Source organism: Rattus norvegicus, chromosome 8 (genome assembly GCF_021556685.1).
Source record: "Rattus norvegicus strain SHRSP/BbbUtx chromosome 8, alternate assembly SHRSP_T2T, whole genome shotgun sequence".
Taxonomy (NCBI): Eukaryota; Metazoa; Chordata; class Mammalia; order Rodentia; family Muridae; genus Rattus; species Rattus norvegicus.
The window spans coordinates 116,126,698-116,143,019 of NC_141541.1; the positions used below are offsets into that span (position 1 = coordinate 116,126,698).

Genomic DNA, 16,322 nt, shown 5'->3' on the forward strand with positions numbered 1-16,322 from the left:
GTCAGTAGGCATATCCACAGCCCTCGCCAGAGACCCCCAAATGAGCGGGCCTCACCCCCTGCTGTCTGTCTCTAGGACACCAGGCCTGCTACCAATGAGGCAGGGCTGTGGCAAAAGGAGGAATCTTGGAGTAGAGGTGGGTGACCCGCCCCCTTGGTTACAGCTCCACAAAGCAGTAGGTTCTGACTGACAGCGTGACCTCCCCTAAAAGGGCTGGGGATGAGGGAGTGATAGACAGGTCCTTGTACCCTAGCTCTGACCTCTGACCTCCTGTGGGCGAGTGGCAGCCCTAATCCCTGAGCTGAAGAGAAATGGGAGTGGGTGTGAAGGGGCTGCCAGTCTAGATCTTTGTCAGTACATTATCCAAAAGGAAGACAGGCCTCCTGACCCGAGGACGGAAGCTCAAGTAGACAAGGAGATCGCATATATGTATGTATATTTATATGTATATATGTATGTATATATACACACATCACATGTATACTTATATGTTAAATTAAGTTAATATCTACATACATATATTAACAGTGGCAGTGATGTGCATGGCGGAGCCCAGGCAATCCCCACCCAACACTCCCATGGACTCTAGGGAAGGGTCGCCCTTAGCATCTTTCCCTCCTCCAAAGCTATGAGGGGCCTCAGAGGAAGGCCCAGGGGCTGGCCTGGCCCCCTGGCTCCCGGCCTAATCCTCTTTTAATGAGCGGCCAGCCGGAAGGCCTCAGCCCCTGGCCACAGCTCCACAGCCCTGAGAGCCCCAGCCAGGCTGCGCTGGGGGCAGGGCGTCCCAGAGGCCTTAGTATGTTCTGCCCCCAAGCTCAACATATTTATTGCACCCAAACCAAAGTCAAGACTTCACCTACTGACCAGGTCAACTCTGGGCCCAGCAGCAGCAGTGGTGTCTGCTGTTGCCATCATGGGCCCTCCCGTGGGTGCTCAGGATAGAATCACTTGGGCTGGGCACAGGGAGGCCTCACTGCTGATCTCCTCTGACCTGGTGATAAGGTGCAAGTCCTTGGGGGAGTAGACCATCCCAAACCTGACCAGGCATTGAGACTGGAGCCCAGAGCCTTCCCAGGAGTCTCAGGCACCGCCCCCCACCAGGCAGGTGAGCCAGGTCGGTGCCAACAAAACCAATTACAACCGCTCTCACCCAATTAGCAACTAATTATGGCCTCATAGTCCGTTCAACATAATTAACATGTAAATGACTCCGCGTGTTTATATTCAATAACCACTCTGATTGAATTTAATTTAAATGTCTGAACTGGGAACCCAGTTACCGTATTTCACCACCTACAGCTGCCACTTCCAGGAAACCGACTCGAGGGGAGGGGAGGGAAGAGGAAGGGGGAAAGGGGGGTGAGCATCACTTCACTTCTATCCCAGAGGAGCAGGGAGGTAGAAAGGTAGGAAGAGCCCCTGGTGGGTCTCTCCAGATGGGAAATCCTCTAGAACAAGGGGGCTCTCCTTAAGGGCTACTGTAAACATCCCAGCAGTTCAGTAAACACCACACCCACACCGAGTATGAGCCACCCAGATGGACGAAGCTCCTCCACTCTTCCTTCCCATTTCAGGGGCCAGGATTGGGGGCTGGGGCCAGCAGGCCCAGGCGTGCTCTTCCCACGGCCGTTCTGCCCCACTGCCCACCTGCTCCGCCCAGGAGAGGGCAGACCAGAGACCAGGAACCAGCTCATCCTGAATCCGGGAAGAGCCGGAGGGAAGGCACAGCAAGGTCACGACACCCACAAAGCACAGAGCCAGAGGGCCGCATGGTGTACTAGGATGTCCAGTCACTGCTGACCCTCCCTCCATCCCAGAAGAGGGTCCCAGATGCCCTCTCACATTGCCTCTGTCTTTCCCACGGCCCCACGATATCTGACGACTGGACCGTTGGTCTGTTGGGACTGGCCAGGAGGTCCTACCAGGACCCTTACCATGCACAGGTGCCATGGGAAAACACGTGTGGGCATGCCAAGTAGGCAGAAGCCAACCCTGACTCGGCTTGAAGATGCAGAAGAGTTCAGAGATGCCCAAAGAAGGTGACCAGGATAGGGCAACTAGGGCTAGTCAGTGGTGGATTTTCAGAATGTGCCTCAAGAAATGTGAGAGGAGTAACAAAGGGGGGCCGCTCTTCCTTTCCTCAGGTAGAAAGAGTGAGCCAGTCTTCAGAGGTCTCAGTTCCAAAGGCCCCAGGGACTCACCCCTCCTCCCACATTCCAGACCTGGCCCGGAAACCTCTCACTCCTTCTTCCTCCTCCTCCTCCTCCTCCTCCTCCTCCTCCTCCTCCTCCTCCTCCTCCTCCTCCTCCTCCTCCTTCTCCACCTCTTCTTCCACCTCTTCCTCCTCCTTCTCCTTCCCCATGACTGCAAAAGACAACAAACTCCCCATGGCTCATTTACTGCTATAAATCACTCAGACAGACAGGCCAGGATGGGACAACAGGCTGGTGGGCGTAGAGACCCTCCCCCCTGCCCTGGCCCTAGCCTTCTCTGCTGTCCTCCTCAGATCTCCAGAGTCCTTGCAGCTCCTTCCCATCACCCTTACCGTGTGCCCCAACCTGAGCCCCCACCCCATCACAATATTATGGGGAAATCGAGCAGAGAACAGAAGACGAAGATGCTCCAGGGTCAGGCTTAGGAGTCACCGTGGTGCCAGGTTGGGAAAGGGTTAAAAATCACAGCGGCTCCATTGCAGGCCCCTCTAGAGAGCCACCCACCTAGTCTTCTGACTGCTTCCGGAACCCACAAATCCCCAGATTCTAACTGCCTGTTGTGTACAATCCTTAAGACTTGGCCCAAAGAGGGAACCGAGGGTGCAGCACCAAGCCCCCAAGTGAGAAGAAATTGGGTTCTTGACTATGGAGACTTCAGAGGAAAGATGGGAGTCAAACTAGAGAGTCACAGCAAGGTGGCAGTTAGGAAAGAGGAAAGGTGGAGGGAGGACAGGGGAGAAGAATGGAGCTGGAGCTCCTAGAGCTCAACTCTCCAGACTCCCAGCATTCCTGGTCCCTGGAGAGCCACTGATGCCGTGTCTGTCCCTGCCTGGGTAGAGGGAGCCCTAGACAGCTGGCGCTGGTAAGCAGAGCAGGGAATACCTCAGTGGGCCGAGCTGAGCCCAACCCCAGACGGGTCCCCTGGATCCCAGACCAGTAGCTACTGCCCAAGGTCTGTTCTTTGCTAGGTCAGAACCATAGGTCAGGGTCTGGAGCCCAGAAAGCATCTATTCTCTCCTGGGGCCTGAGCAGCCTGGGTGGGAGCTACAGGCCTGCCAAGCTCAGGCGCTAGCGTGAGCTGGGCTTCGGATTCAGGCTGTAGCCTTCTGGCATCCAAGTCTCTGGCAAAGGCCCTCTTGCTATTTCTAAGAAAAATGCAGCAGGAATTCTCTCTGCTTCTCCGAGGGCTCCCTTGAGGCAGGGCTCAGATTCCCAGGATAGCACTGGGCCAGGCCAACAAACCTTCTCTCTGCCCCTTTGAGCAGCCTGGGACTGGCCACCCTAAGACAAGCTGCAAAAGCTAGAGCAGCACCCATTCCGTGGTGTCGGTATGGATGGGTGGGTGGGTGGGTGGATGTCACTGCAGAGGATCCACTGTTCAAGCCAAGCTCGGGATGCCTCTGTCGTTGGGAGGCCATTGCTTCAGGACACCGGCTTCCCAGCAATCTATCCACCATGAAGTTTCCTCACCACTTATATATTTAGGACTTTGCTACAAGGAACAGAACTAAAGGATGCTGGGTGGTATGAACCCTGCCTCTGCCCCATCTCTTTCCTCCCCATCTCTCTTTTCCTGTTTGAAGCACCACCTCCACCATGAAGCCTGCCTGCCTTCCACCCACCCATGGTAGAAATGCTCTCTCTCTTGACCCCTCTACCCCAGCAGGTCCTTCCCAGGCACCGCCTCCCTAACCAAATGTCAGAATTCTGGAAAGGTGAGGAAAGGTGGGCATGCCCCATCAACCCTCACCTGTCAGCCACCATCCTGGTCACTGAGCTTCTCTTCTCTGCCGGGGACAGTATCCACATAATTAAATCTGCTCAACACCACAATGAACTCAGAACTATTCCCGGCCCCACTTTCCAGAAGGCAGTGGGAACAGGCAAGTTCACTGTTCAAGGTGTATTGATAATTACGATGCAAACGAGGCAGCCCTCAGGATAGGCCTGGCAGGATAGGCCTGGCAACACAGGCCTCTAATCCCAGTCACCCCAGAGGCTGAGGCAAGAGGATCTCAAATCCGAGAACTGCTTGGTCTACTGTTGATGCTGTTTTCAGGGTGCTACTACCATTTCCACCTTACAGAGGGGAAAGCAGAGCTCAGGAAGCCTAAGCCACTTCATGGAATTCACAGAGCCAACAGGGGTAGGTTTGGAGTTTGACCACATATGTATTAATACTCTCTAAGGGAAGGGGGTCACTCGGGACCCCTAGTAATCAGGGACCAGGAAGCCATCTTCTGAGCTCTCACCTCTAGAGAACGGGAAGGGTGAGAGGTGTGTACACACATACAGGTTAAGCAGCCAAGAACCTTTCTTTGGGGTTTGCTGCCTCCCAAGCCACAGGGTAAAAGATGCCTTTAGGGGCCCCGGGTGAGATCTGTATCTTGGCAGTTTCTCTTTAAATTCTTTACGATTACGAAGCCGTGAGGGCTGCCAGGGAACATGATTTACTCCTCGAGCATGCACCAGCTCCCCACTTGGTGCCAAGGGAAGCTGGAGCCAGCAGGGCGGGGTGGGCAGCATGCCAGAGCCTGAGCCAAGGCCTGGGCCTCGGAAGGCCCAACCAGTGCGTCCCGTCCGAAGCTTGGGAAGGGTCTGGGTTAAAGGCCAAGGCTCCTGGCTTGACTGCCTCAAGCTGGGCCTCCTGCAGTCACACAAAGCAGGCCTCCATTTCTTCCAAAGCCAACTGTCATCCCGGCTCATCCTGGAACATCCGCCCCTCCCTAGTTTAAGAGCTCCGAACCCACGGTAGCTGTCAAAGCCACCTGACCCCCTGTCCAGCTTCTTGATGGCACCATGGCCTCAGTCCTGGACCCCTTCCTCCTTCTTATTTCTCTACAATTAGAAGCTCCTCAAAGTTTGGAGACTCAGTGAACCCTTAGGGCCCCACCCTTACCCCCCAGTTAAGCCTGGGCCAAGGCTCTGTCAAGGCTTGCTTCAAACCCTTACACCTTAACCTATATTCACCGCCCCCAGGTGAAGCCGATGACTTGTGAGCACGCCTGACCTCCAACTTCATCAATCCCAACAGGAGATTCGGCAACCCGGTCCACCGGTGATGTCACATGCAAATGAAGTGTGTGGGCAGACATCAGCTCTGCCCCTCCAAGGGTACAGCACTCTTCCCCACTGAGAAGCTAGGTGCACCTGAGGTCAGGGCCCAGCTCCACCTGAGGTTCTAGGGCCCTGCTTGGCTCTCACCTCGGCAAAGGCATCCACTTTCCTTTCTGTTCTTTGTCTCCTTCCTGATCTCTCTTCTCACAGTGACCACTTGGCTCCCTCTCTGGATTCCTACACCTCAGTTTCCCTAATAGCCCAGCTGTGTCACGTCATCACAAGGTCCCTCTCTCCTACCAAACATTTCTCAGCCCTAAATCCTGGCCTAAGCTAGTCCAGACGGCAGTGGCATGGAGGTGGGGGTGGGGGGCTTCCTGACAAAAAGTAAACATTCCTTGCACTGAACAAAGGCCCTGGCAGAGCCTGGCACCTCCCTGCTGCTGTGAGGGAGGTGGCGTCCAGGACTTAGAGTGGCCCAGGGCAGGGATGGAAAAGCTTTTCATCCCAACTCGGCCTGCTATTCTGGGCAAAGGGACCCCAGGCACCATCAGGAGGGGGGCGGCTTACAGAGCAGGAGGAAAAGACACATCTGGTGCCCTGGAAGTTGGTCCTACTTGGCTCCTTGTTTGTGTCTGGCATTCTCTGTGCTGCTAATGGAAGCCCAGGAGATGGACCACAGAAACCTCTCCGTCTGAATGAGCCCTTTGCTTTCAGGCCCTCCTGGCTCTAAATCTGGGGTGCCTGGGCGGATGGGTGGGCTGCACGCTGGAATCTGGTCTGATTCCTGTCTTTGTTCTTTTATCTTCCCGAGAAGTGCGGGCCCCTCACACCAGCACCTCTGCTTAGGAGAGTTTAGCTAAACCCAGCATGAGGTGACACCTTCCACTGTAACACCCAAGGCAGGTTTTTTCACTCAAACTTGGCTTCCGGCTGTTGTATCCATCTAAGCATGAAGAAGAAAGAGAGTCATGGAGCCCAGCAGTGCTTCCTCCTGAGAGCAACTCTCTATGAACCCTGAATGTGGACACTGGAAGGGAAGACCCCCACTTCCTTCCAGCCCCTAAGCCAGCTGTGAGACCTGCCCCCCATCTCTAAGTCAGTCTCCACTCAAATCCCACAAACATTTTTCCTCACTGACAGCCACTTCTTGTGGGCCTGAGGAGCTAAAGGGGAGAGGGCACGCAGGGCCTGGGCTCCACAGTGGGGTCACCTAGTAAGAGTTTTCACAGTTAGTCTCATGTGCCCTCCATCATGTTTACTTCAGTGTTCCGGCAGAGTACAGCGCACAGTAAGTGCTCAAGTAACTGCTGAACTGAGCTCACACCTAAGCACCATGCTACGTATGGCATAAGGTCAGGTGAGAACAGAGAGGTCACCCTGGCTGATGTCCCTTCCTGGGGAAGGTGCTAGGCTCCAGGATGGGGTGGCCCCAAGCATCCTCTAGCCCTACCTTAGGCAGGCAGAGGCACAGCAAACAACACGGTAGGCTGGCTGCCAGGAAGCTGGGCTTTTAGTCACTGTGGGTGTCGGCTTCAGAGCTAATTGAGAGGGAATCGACCCAACTCGATGTGGGCGCCAGCAAGCCCAGGACTCCAGGGTTCTATTTCTGGCCTCCTCTCTGCCTCTTGCCTGACCTTGGCCCTGCTCTTGCCTGAGCCTCAGTTTCTCTCTCTGCGATCGGGAATGAAGCCTGTGCCCCTACAGGTCCAGTAAATTTAAAAGGAGCACAGAAGACGGCCCTATGCTTGCTTGCTTTCTGGAATGAATGTTAATAACAATATCCAAAGCTGTAGACACAGCAGGGTCCTGAGGTGTGCTGTTCAAGCCCCCTCCCTTCTCTTGCTGGGGGAGGGGACACTTAATGGCCCTAGGCAGGGAGGTGAGAGGAGAAAATGGCCCCGTCAAGATTTATTAATCTGCTTTGAGGAATTCCACCAGGGAAGGGTTGAAGTATCAGCCGAATAAATATCTCACCTTCCCCAGCCTGGGAGAGGAGGCCCTTAAGAACCAGAACCCATTAACTCTTGTCTGCCCATCAGGACTGGGAAAGTTAACCGGGTCCTTCCCCCTCCTCTAATCAAGTTGTGGGGGTGGGGTGGGATGAGGCCAGGGGCCCTGCCAGGGGGCCACGGTACTGAGATAGGGGCTGGGCTTCAGCCAAGCCTGAGGAAGGAAAGGTCAGCCCAGCCTTTCACCCAATATGGCTGCTGGGAAATCTGGCTAGTCTGGGCTGAACTGGCCCCACCCAGGGCAGGAGGCTAGCCAACGTTGCTTCTAGCCAGAGGATAGCCAAGACAGAACTCAGCAGTAACTCTAAATCCCCTAACCCCAGCATAGCCACTGTTCTTCACTTCAGTCCTATGGTGCATTCTACACACACAAAGACACACCACACACACACACAGCACACACACACCACACCACACCATACACACACAGACACCACACACACACACACACACACACACACACACACACACAGATAAACACCACATAGATACACACCACAGATACATACCAGACACACACCAGACACACACACCACACAGATACACACCAGACACACACCACACACACACACACCACACAGATACACACCAGACACACACCACACACACACACAACACAAATACACACACAACACACAAACACACACACACAGAGAAACACACCACACAGATACACACAGACACACACACACAGACACACACACACACAGACACACACACACACACACACACACACACACACACACACGTCCCTTGAGGAAGTGTCTAGCAAATAAGTCACAGGTGCTGGATTCTCTGTTCTCTGTGTTCACCTGCCAGGTGTGCTAGCCACAAAGACAACGGATTAAAGAACTCACTGGGGACTTGGGGCGTTAATGCCTTTCACGACATAGATGCCCTCCCTAAGCCCACCAAAGATTCTATTCCCCCACAATCCTCTAGGCACAACACTGTGCCCTTCCTCGGGGACCGTGGAACACTCACCCTGTACCACAACATACCCAGTGGAATGTTCCGGCTCCTCCAGCTGACTGAATCTACCTTATCATCTGACCCTCCACCCTGGAAGCTACTGGGACACAGACTGGCTTGACACCAGCAAATCCCCCGAGTTATCTCCCAGAGTTCAAAGAATTCAGTATGCGGGGTTTGGGGATTTGGCTCAGTGGTAGAGCGCTTGCTCAGCAAGCGCAAGGCCTTGGGTTCGGTCCCCAGCTCCGGAAAAAAAAAAAGAATTCAGTATGCGGCTCAGGACCCTCTCCCAGAATATCTCAGGCCTCTGGGTCTCAGCCTTTCCCAGCAAGCTCTGCGTCTCTCTTCATGCTTGCCCTAGGAAACCCCAAGAGACTGTCGTCAGTCCTTGTGCCCTGACTGCTCCTCTTCCCTCTGCAGGAGAATAGCACTGTAAGAAAGGATGGTTTGAGAGAGGAGCAAAGAAGTCCCTTACCTTTGAAAGATAGTCGGACTCTGGGTGTGGCTGGAAGCTGGTCCTGGATGGGGGCAGCTGGCCAGGCCCCAGTCAGCAGGGAAGCCCAGAGGATGAAGCCAGTGACAAGCATTGTGGGAGGGGCCTGGGGCCCAGGAAGCAGGCTCCAGCTCTGTGGACACCTGGAAAGAAAGCAAGGTTAGAATGTGTGAGCCATTTCCATAGGCCGCCTTTTATTTTGAGACAGGTTCTCCTCACTATATAACCCTCTGGCCTTGAACTTACGAAGATCCTCCAGCCTTTGCCTCCTAAGGGCCAAGACTGTGAGAGTGCAGCACCCTGCCTACCTTTCCTTGTAACTCAGTTTCCCTTCCTGAGCAGAATGTTGGAGTCTCCATGCTCACAACCCTCAGCTCAGGACAAAGCTTGCTCTTTCTTCTGCCTACCTTTGTCTGAGGAAGTGTCACTAAGCCCACTTTACCGGGCTACCAGGGAGTGGTAGAACTAAGGGGAGTAGCTGGAGGGCCAAGCCTTGCCCCTACTATCCCCTCACTTCCATGCTGGAACACAAGCAGATGGCAGAACCCTCTGTGGCTCACAGCAAGTTTCCAAGCTTTGCTCACAACCTATAGAATGGCCGCTCTCTCCCATGTCTAGATCTGCTCGAGCAAATGCTCTCCTCCCAGAGTAGGAGAGTCTGCACCTAATATTTGAGTGGAAGATAATTATGGGAAGATGGGGAGCAGGAAAGAGACACACAGATGGCCCAACGCAGGAGGGATGGCATCAGTCAAAAAAGCACAGACAGATAATAACAGGACTCACATTTACTAAAAGAGCAGGAAGCAGGAAGCACTCAGGTTAGACAGGCAGAAGGACTTCCTCCATGAAAAAGTACCAGCTCAGGGGTCAGAAAGGATGCTAGAATGGCCGGCAGATCTGTGATAGAGTGGACTCCAGATGCACTGCTCCCTTCAAAGTCACCCATATCCCTGGCAAGTCCAAATTTTAATACCATGTTTTTCAAATATTGTCTCCCCAGGCAGGCTGGCTGTTGGGTAAACGCAGCCCAGCACCAGTTGTTGTAACATATTGCTCCCTCCCGATACAAGTCTGCGCCAACTCCCACCCCCCAACCAGAAAGCACTGAGGGTGAGGGCATTAGGAATAACAGCCTCATCCCCCCAGATCTGCCCTGTCTCTCCCCTTCCCCATGGGAAGCAATATGACAGACCCATTTCCAGGACACCAGGGTATGTGTATTAGGATGTGACTCGTTACTCCCCCAGCCGGGCCTGTGGGGCTGAGACAAGGCCTAGACTCCACTGTGGACTCCTAGACTCCAATGCCCTCCTCAGACCCAGCCCCCCAGCCCCGGAGCCCTGCCTCTCCTGCCAAGGAAAACCACTTGGTGGTTCCTCAGACAGGAAGTGCAGCTTCAGCTGACTCCTCCAGCGGTGCTCTGCCTGGCACACCTCTCCTTTCCCCAAGATCTCCCCAACCCAGGCTGGCTGACTGGGGGAGGGGAGAAACAGGCCCAGCCCCTCCCCCATCGGCTGGGGGCACAAAGCTAGTGCTGACAGAATTCAAGACAGGCTCCGGCACGGAGGTGGGAGGGGTAAAGGGCTAAGCAGTTTCCATCACCCTAAGGGTGCACCAGGAGGCCCCCATGAGCAGTCCTGTATATACATCCACACATCCACACCTGCATGCCCACGCACGTCCTCACAAGCATGAGTTTGCTCAAGAACTTGACCTGCTAGTGGGGTGCGGCTCAAGGAAGCTAGAAGGACAAGATGTAGTCTGAGTCCCTGAGGTCTTTGATCAGGGGGTTCAAGTCAACAGCCTCCCCCGACCCGTGACCTCATTTTTCCTCGTATCCATTTCCACAATGACATGGTCAGGGTCACCAAAACCAGTGTTGGACTCACTCAAGGTGTCCAAGAAAGTAGGGGACCTTTCCCATGAGGCTCCTACAGGGAGCTCCCACAATTCTTTGGCTCTTGAAGGAGTCAATGGTGTGTGTGTGTTTGTGTGTGTGTGTATGATGAAGTCTGCTAGAGCCTCAAGACCAAATCCAGGGCCGCTCTTTGGGAACCCAGGGGTGAGGACAGAGGAAAGAGAAGGATGAAGAGGAAAGGAGGGACAGAGAGGGGAGGGGGAGGGGGCGGCTACAGTCCTTTCCCTTCGGCTACCCCCTGGATACCTTCCATTCAGCCCCAGCCCTCTTAAAGCCCCCAAGTCTGAACAAGCTCGAGTAGGTGGACAGGGGAGGAACAGTCACCGCCACCTGGGAGCCCACCAGGAGAAAACCCGAAAAAGGAGGAGAAGAAAGCTGGCGGGAGGGAACAAGGGAGGGAGGCAGCAGGCGGGAGGAGGAGAGAGGGAGGAGAGAGGGAGGGACGGAGGAGAGACGCCTGAACAAAGAAACGAGGAGCTGGGGTTGGCAAGGGGTGCAGAGAAGGGGCGGACGGAGGAAGGGGTCCAGAGGCACCTGGGGGCGGGACGGGGGGCCAGGTGGTCAAATTGTCCAGCCTGATCCAGACCTCCCAAGCTCATAGTGTGTGTGTCTATGTGTGTGTATGTGTGTGTCAGGGGGAGCCTGTCTTAGCAAAGGAAGGCTGGCTCCTCTAGCTGAGGACTGCCTCTATTGAAAGCAGGCAAAGCAAGAACAGGGCTGTGGAGGAACACGGAGGAAATTACTAACAGCACCCCATCAGCTCATCAGCTAACCCCCCCACACACACCCCAAGACTCCTTCCTGGAGCCTCAGCTTCCCCCTCCCCCAACATCTCATAGACCAGGAAGCAGACGGGCTGGGACCGAAACCCCCTTTTGTGGCCAGGGTTTCCCAGTCAAGGTCACCTGGGCCAGGCTCCATCCCCACCCCCAAGGTACGCAGAGTAGCGGGGGCTGAGGCTGGGCTCCTGGCCTCTCCAACCCCCACCTTCCTACTTCCGGGCCTGGCTCCTTTGGAACTAAGGGGGGGAAAACAGCGAGGGTAGATACGACTGCATTCTTGCCTGGCCCAGACAAGATAGTCCACTGGGTCTAGGCACACACCCCCGAGCAGCCGGAGAAGCAGCCCCGGCTCCATCTCACCCCTGGGCACAATTTTCCTATATCTGTAACTAGGGTAGTGGATACTGGAGAAACAGAGTAAATTCGGGGAAACAGGAGTCCTTCTACCTGGCCCAGCTCCACGTTGGACACAGGAAGGCTTCAGTTTGTCCTCTCCCCAGATGTTAACGGACTGGTGGCAAAATGCACCTATTTCAAGAATAAGGAGTTACCATCGGTCCGGGTGGGACCCCAGTCATAGTTCCAAAGGACTCTTCATCTTGACACTTTCCTTTCCTCACCTGCTCTAAAAACCCGCTAACCCCATGGACCCTTGCCCACTTCACCTCTAGGGCCCGTGGTTCAAATTGGAGCTTGACTCCAGGCTCTTCCAACTTAACAACACCTCACCTAACACGGAGACCCCTGAATCCAAACAGGACCAAGATACAGCTGGGGACCAGGAGATCCGCAAATGGCTGGAAGAAAAGCCCATTTCGAAACAGATCCCCTTGTCTTGCTGTTCCGGGCGACCCTCCACGTGGGGGCTTCCAATTTAGACCTTCCCTTGGGGCTACCCTGGTCTTCAGACCGAGGCAGTGCAAACGCGCCGTTTGGGAAAGAGTGCTGCTGCAGGCGTCAGCAGAGGACTAAAACAGAAGGATCCGAACTCCCACTCCGCGAGGGTGAGAGTACCCACCCAAAACCTTAGGGGGATGGAAAAAGTTGATTCACACACCGGTGACCCCGCAGGCCACATCACCTAGTCACACATCTTTACAGAGCCCGGGAGTGGAGGGGTTCAGGACGCCGGGACAGGTATGAAGCACATCCTAGTCCTGTCGCCTAGTGCCCTCAGACAGTGTGGCACGGTTCGCCAGACCTCGCGCACTTCTAAGGAGTTGCAGTGCCGCGGGTCCTAGTGGGGTCGGGAGGTCGCGTTCCCTCCGTACTCACCTCGTCCACGGCGACGGGGCCTGGGCGCCCGGGCAGCGGTGGCCGCCGCAGCAGCGAAGAGGTCCGCGTCCGGCCGGTCCGCTTTAGCTGCCCCCCGGGGCCACGGCCCTGTCCGCGCCCTCTTGTCTCTGAGCCTGAGCCGGGATCCGCACCGCGGTCTCGGCTTCACTGGTTCCCCTGGCTTCGTGCACGTCAGCAGCCGAGGCCCCGGGCCCTAGCCCGGGCCATGGAAAGGCTCAGGGGCGCTCGGGGCCGCCTCCCCCGGGGCGGGCTGCGGGCGCCCCCTGGCCTGCGCGCCGAGGGCGCATTCCCCGGTGCGGGGCGCGGGCGGCGGCGCGCGCTAGGCTACGGAGCGCTGCGCTGTGCTCGGCCGGGTGGTGGTGCGCTTGCCTGACTAGGGCCCGGAGACCGAGCGGGGCTGCGCGGGTCCTCGAAGCGTACCCTGGCTCTACGCTGCGCTCGGGGCTCCCTGGACCGCTGCGGTTTGTTCCCTAGCTGCTCGGGTCTCGAGGCCGCTGGCGGGACAGGACGCTCGCAGCCGCGCGCGGAGCGCAGGCAATTGGCCGCCCGTGGGCGACATTTGCATAGCACGGCCCCGCCCCGCCGGGCCCGCCCGGCCCCACCCCCGGGGCGGGACCCTCCCGGCCACCGCCCCGCCCCCGCTCCACCTGTCCGCGGGCTGGGCTCAGGGTTCCCAGGCGGTGGGCAACCCGCGCCAGGGGAGGCTGCTCTGCGCCCTGCACCCCCGCCCTGGCATCGCGGGCGGCGCCCCCGCCCCGCCCTGGCTTTGTCTCTCCGTGGATACACCGCGCACATCGCGCCTGGTGTTTACCCGGGCATTCAGCTCCCTGGTGAGAAGGGCTGGAGCGCAAGGGAGCAACCAACCTGCACTCACCTGTGCGCCCCCTTCCGCGTTCCTCCTTCCTACTTGCTGCCAGCCACGGCCCCGCAGCGAAGGACCTGGGACGGCCCAGGCCTCTCAGCAGGTGGCGATGCAGCCCTTGGGACGGTTGGCACTTCTGGACCTTCCGACAGATGGCTACCTCCAGAGTAGGTCAAGTCGGTGCAGCCCAGCCACTAGCTCTGTCCAGCTAACCAAATGCTCCAAGTGACCACCTCAAACACCAGTAAGTCTCCTTCAAGCCAGCGGCCCTCACAGACTTTCCCTTTACAGTGCCATATTCTAGGCAACCCAGATGACACGAGGACGACTCGAGACTTCCCCGCTATGAAAAGGACACTTGCTTTCAAATTTCCTCAACAATTGAGCAAGAGCCTCCTGTGACCCCCGGAAGGGTCCCTCTGAGCAGCCCATCCCCCAAGGTCATGGCCTCATCAGCCAGAACCACTTCTCAGCCCTTCCCCACACAGTCTTGCTGCTGTCCCAGGAGGCTTTGACCCTCTTTGTCCTCTGCTTCCTCCCGGTCCTTCATCTCCTATTTCCTCCTCTTCTTTCTCTTCTGTCTTCCTTTCTTCCCCTTTCATTCTCTCTGCCTTCCACTCTTCTTATGCCTGCTTTCATTTGTCCTCTTCCATCCCCCCCTCCCCCCCCTCTCTCCTCCTGTCTCCTTTTCTATTTCTCTTTTCTTCTTTCTCCATCCTCCCCTTCCTGGCTCCAACCCCCGGAAGAGCCACTCTTCCTCTGACTGGCTGACTGTGGGTATCAGAGGGGTATTGGGGTACTGCTGAGGATCACCTGACTCACAAGCAGGGTACCACCTATGCTTCCAAGAAGGACCGGGTTTTCAAGTTGAGGAAACAAACGTCTACCTGCTGTTTGTGGTGACTGTAGTGAGGGACAGCGCCTATTTTCTCCCTAATGTCACGATTCATTCAGAACACTGACAAGAGGCTAAGTGAGCTGGCATGTGCCTTTAGCTTTTCATCTAGGCATGTCTCTGTGTTCCAGGCCTGCATGGCAAATTCTAGACCAACCAGGCCTATAGAGTCAAATCCTGCTCGGACTAACAAAACACGTGCACACACTGACGTGCCAAAGGGTGTTGCTCAGTGGTAGAGGATAGACTTAGCATGCACAACGCTTGTATTCTGTCTGTAGCGCCAGAGTCAAGTAAATCATAGCTGACCACCTCCCTCATCCTCACTGATATCACCAGGGCCATCTTTGTGGTCACCATCACCATCACGGCAACACCACCACCACCATGGGCAGCTTAGGCCTATCCTGACTCCTTGCTGTGATTACAAGGCTATCCCAGCGGCTGGGGAGACAGAGGCTCAGTGGTTAAGAAAGAGCACTGCTGCTCTTCCAGAGGTCCTGAGTTCAATTCCCAGCCACTACAACCATCTATGAGATCTGATGCCCTCTTCTGTTGTGCAGGCATATGTGCAGACGGAGAACTCACACATAAGATAAATAAGTGGTTATAGACATCCCTACGGCTTCTAGGACCATCTCTTCCATTACTGCACGGTCTCCACCTGGCTCCGTGAACCCCTGTCGCTTAACTAACCTGTTAGTGTGAAGAATGGCTCAGCCACTGAACAGTCTATACACAAAGGCCTCAGGTGATGGGATGATGGGGAGGGAGCCAGGAACGAGAACTGAACCTGACTATGTGCAGAGTGGAAGGCCAGGTCCCCCTGAATGGGTCAAGAGGAGTGAATAAAAACTATCTTTAAGTAGAGCGCTTACCTAGGAAGCACAAGGCCCTGGGTTCGGTCCCCAGCTCCGAAAAAAAGAACCAAAAAAAAAAAAAAAACTATCTTTAAAACTGAGTGTTGATAAGCATGGTGGCACATGAGAGGTGGAGGCAGGATAATTGGGAATTTGTGGTCATCCTCAGCTACATAGCAAGTTGGAAGATAACCTAAGCTTTCAAAAACCCTAAAGGAGGGCTGGAGAGATGGCTCAGTGGTTAAGAGCACTGAGTGCTCTTCCAGAGGTCCTGAGTTCAATTCCCAGCAACCATCTGTAATGAGATCTGATGCCTTCTTCTGGTGTGTCTGAAGACAGCTACAGTGCACTTATATATAATAAATCTTTTTTAAAAAAATCCTAAAGGAGGGGTTGGGGATTTAGCTCAGTGGTAGAGCGTGTGCCTAGGAAGCACAAGGCCCTGGGTTCGGTCCCCAGCTCTGAAGAAGAAAAAAAAAAACCCAGCAAAAAATCCTAAAGGAAAAGGAGGAAGAGGGGGAAAAAAGCCCCCAATACCCAAGTACTAAGCTGGTCACAGAAGCACATGCTTATCCTATAATCCCAACACTTCCGAGTGAGTCTGAGGTAGGGGCTACATAGTGAAATAGGGGATGTATGGGTGGGGGTGTGGCATAGGTCTTTAATCCCAGCACTCAGGAAGCCTAGGCTAGCAGATCTTAGTGAGGTAGAGTCTCATGTATCTTGGGTTAGCCTCAAACTTACTAGTAGCCTAGGATGACTTGAACGGAACTTCCTTTTACCTCCACCTCCACCATGCAGGGGTTGCAGTCCTGTAGCAGCACGTGGTACTGAGGGTCAAACCAGGGGTTTGTGCATGCCTGTTCAGCCTGTGTCAACCAAGCGACGTTGCCAGCCTATAGTCTTAATATATAATACTATCTGACGAAATAGTAGATCATTTTCTACAACTTTGTCTT

At 55.3% G+C, this 16,322-nt stretch overlaps 1 protein-coding gene across 11 annotated transcripts in view; it reads right to left on the bottom strand.

Annotated features, from left to right (window-relative positions):
• Positions 1-13,286, bottom strand: part of Sema3f (semaphorin 3F) — a 28,943-nt gene extending 15,657 nt beyond the window's left edge. For 6 of the 11 annotated variants that reach the window (XR_015626688.1, XR_015626685.1, XR_015626689.1 and 3 more), the window contains exons 1-2: positions 9,534-9,753; positions 8,730-8,890 (exon numbers count right to left, since the gene is read on the bottom strand). Coding sequence is in view for 6 of the 11 variants with exons in the window: in XM_087562352.1 (XP_087418478.1) it covers positions 8,730-8,890; positions 9,534-9,535 (163 nt within the window). In the remaining 5 variants the exon portion in view is untranslated. 11 annotated transcript variants of the gene reach the window in all.
• Between the last annotated feature and the right edge of the window lie 3,036 nt (positions 13,287-16,322).